The 10,311-nt window shown below is 45.0% G+C and overlaps 1 protein-coding gene across 1 annotated transcript; it reads left to right on the forward strand.

Moving 5' to 3' along the window:
* The first annotated feature begins 8,550 nt into the window (after positions 1–8,550).
* LOC120395228 (putative olfactory receptor 52P1) lies at positions 8,551–9,387 on the forward strand. Its single transcript, XM_039519420.1, has one exon. It carries the CDS (start codon positions 8,551–8,553, stop codon positions 9,385–9,387), a length of 837 nt encoding a protein of 278 aa, XP_039375354.1.
* The last annotated feature ends 924 nt before the right edge of the window (positions 9,388–10,311 follow it).

A 10,311-nucleotide genomic window follows, 5' to 3' on the forward strand; every position in this document is an offset into this window, starting at 1 on the left:
GGTGCCCTTGCACCTGCAGTCACAGCCCCTGTAGTTCCTATTGGTCGTGGTTCCCAGCCAATATTATCTGTGGAGCCAGAACTCAGGCTGGGGCAGTTTGCAGAGCCTCCCGGGTCACCCAGGTACCAAGGGGCTGCAAGGGTCTGTTGCCCGCTTCTGAGAGCTGTGCAGAGCTAGGGCAGGCCAGGACTCTGCCATAACCCCTGGCCTCAACTGCGCCATTGACCAGACTTTTAATGACCCACTTGGCAGTGCTGACCGGAGCCACCATGGTCCCTTTTCAACAAGGTGTTCCAGTCAAAAAACAGATGCTTGGCAACCCTAATCAAATAGCCAAGTTTTCTCCCTTTGAACTTCTATCTGGGAAGCAACCTTGAGGATGCAGGTTTAAAACAAAGAAAAGCAAGTACTATATACAACACACAACAGCATGTTCTGGGCAGCTTTTGCCTCTGACTGTCAGATGTGTGGACTGGAAAACAGGAGATGGATAAAGGTGTTAAATATATTTTAAAATTGTTTTTAATTTATAAGGGGGGTCGCACTCAGAGGTTTGATACATGAAAGAGGTCACCCATACAAAAGTTTGAGAACCACTGAATATAGGCCTTCTCTTGTTCCTGATATGCGTTTAGCAAAATTCTTCTACCAAACACCAACAAAGATCTGGGGCTATTTCTTAATTGAAGAATGTATTGCATTATGTTCATTATCTGGGGACTTTGCTCTTCCATGTTTCTCTAAGCAAGTCTGGAAAACCTTGAGGCTGCTTCCCAGACATCAACTCTATGGGAGAAACCTTGGGGTCTTGAGGCATCTTCCTGATTCAGCTTTAATTCTCCCCCCATCAGTCGCCCCCCCCCCACCATCACCATTTTCAGTAAAAGTCACAGACAGGCCACAGGCTTCTGTAAATTTTTGTTTACTGCCCATAATGTGTCCGTGATTTTACTGAAAATCTTAACTTTAGGAATGGCTGATCAACTGGTCTGCTCTTTGTTCCTGAATCCTATCATCACCAGGATGTACCCTTTGCAGCTGGAAGTAGCATTTTCTCACCTATGTTGTTTGGTTCACCAGCTTTGCCCTGGTCAAAGCCACACAGTAAGAAGTCCCAGTAGCCTTAGTGTTAAGAATGTTACACTTCAACGACTATAAAGCAGCAAAGAATCCTGTGGCACCTTATAGACTAACAGACGTTTTGTAGCATGAGCTTTCATGGTGAATACCCACTTCTTCAGATGCATCCGAAGAAGTGGGTATTCACCCACGAAAGCTCTTGCTACAAAACGTCTGTTAGTCTATAAGGTGCCACAGGATTCTTTGCTGCTTTTACAGAACCAGACTAACATGGCTACCCCTCTGATATTCAACGACTATGTTTGTCCTGGTAACTCACTGAGCTTCCTCTGAAAAAATCTCTCCAGGCTTAGATGCTAATGTAGGGTGCCTTGTTTTCAGAGGCTGGTGTAGGTTGCAGGATGGCATAATATGGTTTTCCAGTACTTCATTACAACATGTTGAGGCTCACTCCATGGAAAGCCGTACAATTGTCATACTTTCAGCTTCTGTGTTTTGCTGGAACCTCCACTGCTGCCCTCAGTTCAATTTGTGCTATGCGCTTTTCTCCTTTGTCACAAAACGATCCATTTCTCAGTAAGCTGTTTCCCATTGTAATCACACTGCTGTCATAGTTTCAAGTTTGTTTTGGCAAAAACAACGAGGAATCCTATGGCACCATAAAGACTAACACATTTATTTGGGCCTAAGCTTTCATGGGCTGTAACCCACTTCGTCAAATGCATGAAATGGAAACTTAGTGAGCAGGTATTTATACACATGCAAAGGTGGGTGTGTTACTTTACATTACTTACATTACACTAAGTACACATTTTGAAATGTAGCTAAAAGTTCAGTGGCTTTGGGAAGTAATACTGTTGCTTTGAATAGGTCCCGTGTCTCTGGATTGTAGCAATTTGGAGACAGCATTTACCATTTCCAGAATCTTCCTTCGGAGCAGAATGAGACAAACAGAACTAAAATTTTTCATTAATTTCTTTAATGCTGGAGGCTTGTTAATTTTAACGGCATTTTTTCTCAGGCGAATTACTTCTGTGGGTGTGTCTATTGTGCCTAAATACTGAAATCTGAGAGGAAGGAGTGACTCATACCGGTTGCTGATAAATTGTCTAGTCAATTCCTTGACCAAGCTTTCATTTATGAAATATGTTCTAGAGGTCAAATACAAAATCTCAGAGCCAAGATTCCGTTATGGAAACAGACACAAGGGTCTTGGTATTTTGGGCTACAGGCCCGCAACTCTGTTACTTCCCTTGTGTCTTTTGGTGAGATACTTTCTTGCAGGTACCCCACTAGGTCTGGGGCTATGTTCAGAAAAGTATCACAAGAATTAGTAAAAGATTAGAATACCTGATTATAGTGATAGACTGAAATATTTTAATCTATTTTGTTTAATAAAGATGGTCAAGGGATGACTTGATAACAGTCTATAAGTCCCTACACAGGGAACCAATATAAAATAATATGCTTTTCAGCCTAGCATACGGAGGTGTAAGAGAATACAATGGCTGGATGTTGAAATTAAAGAAATTCTGACTGGAAATAAGGTGTACATTTTTCAACGGTGAGAGAAATTAACCACTGGAACAATTTATCAAGGGTTTTGGTGGATTCTTCATCACTGAGAATTTTTAAATCAAGATTGGATGTTTCTCTAAAAGATCTGCTCTAGGAATAGTTTTGGGGTTATGTTATACAGGACTCTGTTATACAGGCTAGATGATCACAATGGTCCCTTCTGGCCTCAGAATCTCCGAACATGTCTCCAGGTGTCAGCTGGAGGCATTATCCCTGCAAGCTCATGCCTGAGCTTACTGAAGGCACTTTTTCTATTTGTGACTGTGTTGCATTTAACCCTCTGGGGAGAAAATATCATGCGACTGCGCTGCCTTGGGAATGTATATTTCGCAGGGCTGAGGGATCCCATGAAGTACTGCATGGATGAACACTATAGCTGAGAAAAATAATGACTTGAGACCATAAAATCTCGACTTTGAGGAATAAATTGACAGCCCTCACCATGAACGACTAACAGGGCTGGCTAGTAAATGGCCCCAGAGCCAGGGCCGTCTCTAGGCACCAGCCTAGCAAGCAGGTGTCTGGGACGGCAAACGGGAAAGAACAGCTTCCCGGGCAGTCTTAGGGCAGCACTGCGGTGGCAGCTCCTCCAGTTCCCTCTTCGGTGGCAATTCGGTGGCGGGTCCGTCAGTCGCTCTCTTCCTCTTTCAGCTGCTGCTGAAGTGCCGCTGAAGAGGAAGAGAGGGATTGAAGGACTTGCCGAATTGCTGCCGAAGAATGAAGTGACGCGATTGAACCGCCGCCGCCCAAGTGCCTCCAATCAACTTTTTTTTTTCCCCCACTTGGGGCAGCAAAAAAGCTGGAGCCGGCCCTTCCCAGAGCATCCTGGATTAACCATCACTCTCCCCATGGCACACTGTTTCAGTCAGCTACCAGTGGTTCCTGCACGTGGCAGCTGTATTTATCTAGGCCCTCACATGTCCCAGAGTTGCCTGCTCTCATTATATAATGTGCAAACTTCTCAGCTTGTGAGTTGTTCCTGTGTAGCAGTCCTTGAAGCACCATGCACCATGTAACAAGAGAAGCCACACAGATCCCTGCCTTTGCATTTGCCAGTAGTGTGTGATAGATCTAACCATTGAGACATAGTCACTGATTGCCCCAAAGGAGCAGACGTGATGGGAGGCATCTCACCCCTTGCAGAGGAAGAGTTGTGGGGAATATGGGGCTGCTCGGAGGTTGTAGGAGCCAGGGATGAGTGAGGAGTGTGGAGAAGACACTGCGACCAATGTGCAGTTGGAATTGTGGCAGTTTGGGATGGAGGAGGAGAGTACGGACAGCAGGTCAGAGTATGATCAACACCTCAATATCTAGTGGGAAGCAGGTATCAAGTGCCAGCAAGTTAAAGAAGTACGGGCTGGATGAATGGACTGTAAGGTGGATAGAAAACTGGCTAGATGGTCGGGTTCAACGGGTAGTGATCAATGGTTCCATGTCTAGTTGGCAGCCGGTATCAAGTGGAGTGCCCCAAGGGTCGGTGCTGGGGCCGGTTTTGTTCAATATCTTCATTAACGATGTGGAGGATGGTGTGGACTGCACCCTTAGCAAGTTTGCAGATGACACTAAACTGGGAGGAGTGGTTGATACGCTGGAGGGTAGGGCGATGATACAGAGGGACCTAGACAAATTAGAGGATCGGGCCAAAAGAAATATGATGAGATTCAACAAGGACAAGTGCAGATTCCTGCACTTAGGAAGGAAGAATCCCATGCACTGCTACAGACTAGGGACCGAATGGCTGGGCAGTAGTTCTGCAGAAAAGGACCTAGGGGTTACGGTGGACGAAAAGCTGAATATGAGTCAACAGTGTGCCCTTGTTGCCAAGAAGGCTAATGGCATTCTGGGTTGTATAAGTAGGGGCATTTCCAGCAGATCGAGGGATGTGATCATTCCCCTCTATTCAGCACTGGTGAGGGCTCATTTGGAGTACTGTGTCCAGTTTTGGGCCCCACACTACAAGAAGGATGTGGATAAATTGGAGAGAGTCCAGCGGAGGGCAACAAAAATGATTAGGGGGCTGGAGCACATGACTTACGAGAAGAGGCTGAGGGAACTGGGATTGTTTAGTCTGCAGAAGAGAAGAATGAGGGGGGATTTGATAGCTGCTTTCAACTACCTGAAAGGGGGTTCCAAAGAGGGTGGATCTAGACTGTTCTCAGTGGTAGAAGATGACAGAACAAGGAGTAATGGTCTCAAGTTGCAGAGGGGGAGGATTAGGTTGGATATTAGGAAAAACTTTTTCACTAGTAGGGTGGTGAAGCACTGGAATGGGTTACCTAGGAGGTGGTGGAATCTCCTTCCTTGGAGGTTTTAAGGTCAGGCTTGACAAAGCCCTGGCTGGGATGATTTAGTTGGGGATTGGTCCTGCTTTGAGCAGGGGGTTGGACTAGATGACCTCCTGAGGTCCTTTCCAACCCTGATATTCTATGATTCTATGATGCAGAATAGCACAACCCTAATCTGCATCCATTGCTGAAATTTTACTGTATTCATATTTGATGCTTCCCCGATGCAGAGAGTTGATGAACTATTAGAACAGTTTGAGCTGCCAGATATAGACCTCACAAATGGAAACTGGCAAATACCTTTGATGCCCGAATGCTGGGAGAAGAAAGCACTTTGCATTGCATCAATTCAAGATCACATCATTTGGCCTCCACAGGGTGGCAGTGACACTTCAAGGGCTAATGGACTGGATATTACAACTGCCTGGGTAGTATGAATCATTACACTGCTCCAATTAATTGAAACAGGTTTCGGTCACATAACTTGTGGTGGCATTCCCACACATAGTGCATTACACACAGAAAAGAATGTCATCACTATTTGCTAGGCTGCACAATCAGCAAACTCCATTTGCCCTGACAATCTGAGCTCCTGGTATTTGTGAATCATTTCTTCACTCTCACGTGAGATTCTCAAGCTGAAGTTCCCCGGGGTCTATTTTCTGCTCTTCCTACTGCTCATGGAGTCGAAGGAATTGTCTGGGAGTCCTGGCAACCTGAGAATCCACAGGGATTGTACAGGGAAATCATAAAGGTCACTGTCCAGCACGCTGAGTGTCAGACACGTGAGATTCATACGCTGATTCTGCAACAAGAAAGTAGAGCCCCGAGTAAGGAGATTTCCTCTCTGCTGAGTGTTATTTTGGTGAGTTGCTTGTTCTGCACTAACATTTGTACTATGGGCTCAGGAAGGGTTCCAAGGTTCAAATCAAGAACCATCTGAGCAGGAATTCACCAGCATGGTGATTTGAATTGTTTTATTGTCAGACACACCCAGGGATTTGCCTGGCATAATTGGAACGATAAATGTATTGGAAATAGATCAGACTTTTTTTAAGATCGGTTCCTCATGTCTTACTGTGTCCTCCTATCTGTCTCAGTAACTCTCTTTCTTTGGGTGGAATCTGCAACAAGAAAGTAGAGCCCCGAGTAAGGAGATTTCCTCTCTGCTGAGTGTTATTTTGGTGAGTTGCTTGTTTCTGCACTAACATTTGTACTATGGGCTCAGGAAGGGTTCCAAGGTTCAAATCAAGAACCATCTGAGCAGGAATTCACCAGCATGGTGATTTGAATTGTTTTATTGTCAGACACACCCAGGGATTTGCCTGGCATAATTGGAACGATAAATGTATTGGAAATAGATCAGACTTTTTTTAAGATCGGTTCCTCATGTCTTACTGTGTCCTCCTATCTGTCTCAGTAACTCTCTTTCTTTGGGTGGAATCATTTTTCCTCTGGATCGCTCAAGTTTTTCAATTCAGCAACTACACTGTGTTGCTGGGTAATACAGCCAAAGCCTCTGCAGTGGGTCTCTGTGCTACCAAAGAGTTCACAACACGAATCGCGTACACGGGAGTTCAGACAATGGTCAGATTCTGCTGTCATTTTCTGCCATCAGTGGATCTCTGCTTCAGGCTCATGCAGCACCCTAACACAATGGTGCTCTCTGTAGCAGGACCTGAAGCCGTGATTATCGCAGCTCAGAGCCAAACGTTAAATAGGTTAAAGGGAGAAATCTTGGCTCCATTGAGATCACCCTAAATCCACATCTAGGAACTTAAACAAATGACCTGTTTACACCAATCATAAGCCTTCAGTGACTTCAACTGGAGTCGTCCCATGGCTTCTAAGGATGAGTGAGCTCATTTGAATGAAAGAAGAACTGACAGGAGAGAAGAGTTGCTAAAATCTCAAACTCACAGGCTTAGCGGTTCAAACCAATTAGGATAAACAATATTTTCAGGGATAGAGAGGGATCTGCTCTCTCCATGCCCCTGCATCTCTGGTTCTGGAGAGGACGAGAAGCACCAAAAGGGTGTAGAAATAGAAGCATGTTTCTGGCTTAGAGGAAACAAGGCAGTGCTAGTTATCTCACCGAGGGAGGTCCAGGAATGCACAGTCTGTGTGTGTGTGTGGCCTGAGGGAGTGCGGGGAGGAGGATGTGACAGTGGGATATGCTGTCTCTCTATCACAGTGGTAGGGAGTCCTGAAACCAGGCAAAATATAGAATTCACATCCTTCCTAATGCACAGACCAAAGAGGCGTTGAGCTCTGTTGAGCACAAAGTCATAGCCCAGCATGACAATCTCTGTTTCCATAGCAGACACTTGGCTCCTTTCCAACATAGGAATGGCCTTGGGGGTCAGAGCTAGGGTCAATCTAGTCCATTTTCCTCTCTCCGATGGTGACAGCCCCAGCTGCTGCAGAAGGTGTAAGAAACCCAGGAGCAGTGGATGGGGACGGTGACTTGACCGTCATGAGGCATCATTCTAACGCCTAACCGCTAGAGATTGGCTTGTACCCTGAAACACATGGGCGTAGGGGCTTTCCAAAATATTTATTTAGCTGTAAGTAATGTAACTGGATACTCACTATCCATGTAAATGTCGCAATCCTTCCTGATTCTTGCTTATCTCGTGACCTCAACTACCACTTGTGGTAAGGAGGTCCTCAGTCTCTTGAGGCATTGAGTGAAGCAAACATTCTTTTTATCGGTTTTGATTTTGCCATGTTTCAGTATAACTGAATGACCACTTGATCTTGTGTTATGAGATATGGAGAACACAGTCTCAATCTGCCCTCCAACAGTCAGTATTTTATAGACTTTTCTTGTGTCCCCTCTTATTCGTCTCCTTTGTAAAGGTAACGACCCCAGTCTTTTCAACCTCTCTCCATATCAGTTTCCAAAGGCCCTTGATCATTCTCATTGCCCTTCCTGAAACCCTCTAGTTCTGCAATATCCTGGGTGAGAAGGGTGCCCAGTACTACACAGAGGAGACCACAGGAGGGTGAAACATTGACTGACTGATCTCGTGACACTGTATTTGCTGTATGATTTCCCATCCCACTCCTCCTAGAGCTCAGTGTTTTTCTTAGTTTCTGCCCATGCTTGCACTGTTAGCAGGGTTTCACGGAGTTGTGTACCATGATGCCCAGATCCCTGTCATGAGCTCATACAGTTAAATTAGAATCTTGTAAGGTGTTAGGCAAATACATTGACATAAACACTGCAGTTATTAACATCAACATTTATCTGCCATCATGTTGCCCATTGACCTGGCTTGGTTAGCTCCCTCTGAGGACTTCTCTGGACTTGACTATAACTGAAATAATCTCTATAAATGTTCCCATCTACTTCTTGACCCCTTTCTAGACTGTTAACATAGTAAATATTTTATATTTCACTTTATTATTTGCTATAAAGTGTGTAACCCCCTTGCTGTGCTTCACTCTCTTCATAGGCACATTGAACATTTCTGAGCTCGATCAATCCATTGAGAACTTCATGGCAGCTTTCAACCTCACCCCCTCTGACCCTTCAACATTCATCCTAATGGGCATCCCTGGCCTGGAAGCTGCCCACATCTGGATTTCCATCCCCTTCGCTATGTTCTACATTGTCGGCCTGTTGGAAAATGTTACCCTTCTGTTTGTTGTAAGCAAAGAGCAGACTCTGCACAAGCCAATGTACCTGCTGCTCTGCATGCTGGCACTCACAGATATCGCCACACCTACTTCTGTCGTGCCAAAGGCACTGTGTATATTTTGGTTCAATTTGAAAGGTATTACTGTGGGGGGCTGCCTTACCCAGATGTTCTTCCTTCACACAGTTGCTGTTATGCGCTCAACCATCCTCGTGACAATGGCCTTTGATCGCTACATTGCCATATGTAACCCTCTGAGATACGCCACCATCCTTACCAAAGGACGAATAGCTAAGCTAGGGTTTCTCGGTTTGATCAAAGCTGTTCTCTTCATTCTGCCTATGCCTCTTCTCCTGACCACATTGCCATTCTGTTCCAACCGCGTTATCCCCCACACGCACTGCGAACCTATAGCTGTGGCGAAGATATCATGTGGGGATATTACAGTCAACAGGATGTATGGCTTAGTGATAGTGTTTGTAATTGTTGGGTTAGACCTGATGTTCATTGCCCTGTCCTATGGTCTAATCATCAGGGCCCTCCTCAGAATATCCTCCAAGAAAGCCTACCAGAAAGCCCTCAAGACCTGCACAGCCCACATCTGTGTGATGATTACGGGTTATACTTCCGGCGTCTTCTCCCCTCTCCTACAGCGGTTCGGTCAGGGCATCGCTCCCCATGTTCACATCCTCTTGGCTGACCTCTATTTCCTCATCCCCCCCATGCTCAACCCTATTATTTATGGGGTCAATACCAAAGAACTTCGTGACAAAGTGGGAAAATACACCTGCAGAATGTGATCACCTGGGACATTGACTTTAGCCTGTGTTACGAGAGGGAGAAAGGCGATCTCCTTGATAATCAAGGGTACTCTGTCCCAGTTTGGCTGAGCTCAGCATTGTGTGGGATTCACAGTCTGAGAAGTTCCTCACACCTAATCTCTCATCACTCCATCACCCAGCACTGCTCTCTCCATTGCTGATTTCCCTCTCTCTGACCATCCCCTGACCTCTTTCAGCATGACTCATCAGCCCCCCACCCCCTATTCCCCTGTCGCATGGCTTTTCTGTAACTCTTACGTTACCAACTCTTAGCTGCTACTGCAGCTTTCTGATGCAAGGTGGATTTCCATTAGTCCTTGCATGAGCAGGGCTCTTTATCAGTTTGATGAACAGAAGCTGCAGTTTGAGATAGGTGACAAAAACATTAAGAAACTGTCATTTGCGCAGTGTTATGATGAGTGAAATTTACCTGATTTTTTTTTTTTACTTCCAATCCTTAAAGAAACCTGGAGGATAAACCAAATAAAGACTGACTGTAGCAAACTAATTCAACACAAAATGTGGTCACTGACTACCATCACTGAATGCAATTAGAAATAAATACTATAATAATGCCTTAGTTGTTTTTTCATTACAAATGTTTTGGGCTACTTTGGGGCTTTTTTTAATGCCATTTTTGTGATTGAAACGCCTGCCAACCCTCAGTCGGGATACAAGTACCAGCATTTTGAATGTGATTGTGATCTCATAGGTGTGTTGCTAATGTGAACAAACTCCTGCTGGGGCTTGTAGCTTTTTTTTAAATCAGATCTGTAGTAGGTGTGTAACAAAAGCTTTCATCTGTTATTTTATGTATAGACAAATCTGTTAATAAAAAAAACCCTTTCTTTGAAGAAAGCGATGGGGCTACTTTCAAGTGAGCTGTTAAATGACTTTGGGCTT

Source organism: Mauremys reevesii, linkage group 1 (assembly GCF_016161935.1).
Source record: "Mauremys reevesii isolate NIE-2019 linkage group 1, ASM1616193v1, whole genome shotgun sequence".
In the NCBI taxonomy this organism is placed as follows: domain Eukaryota; kingdom Metazoa; phylum Chordata; order Testudines; family Geoemydidae; genus Mauremys; species Mauremys reevesii.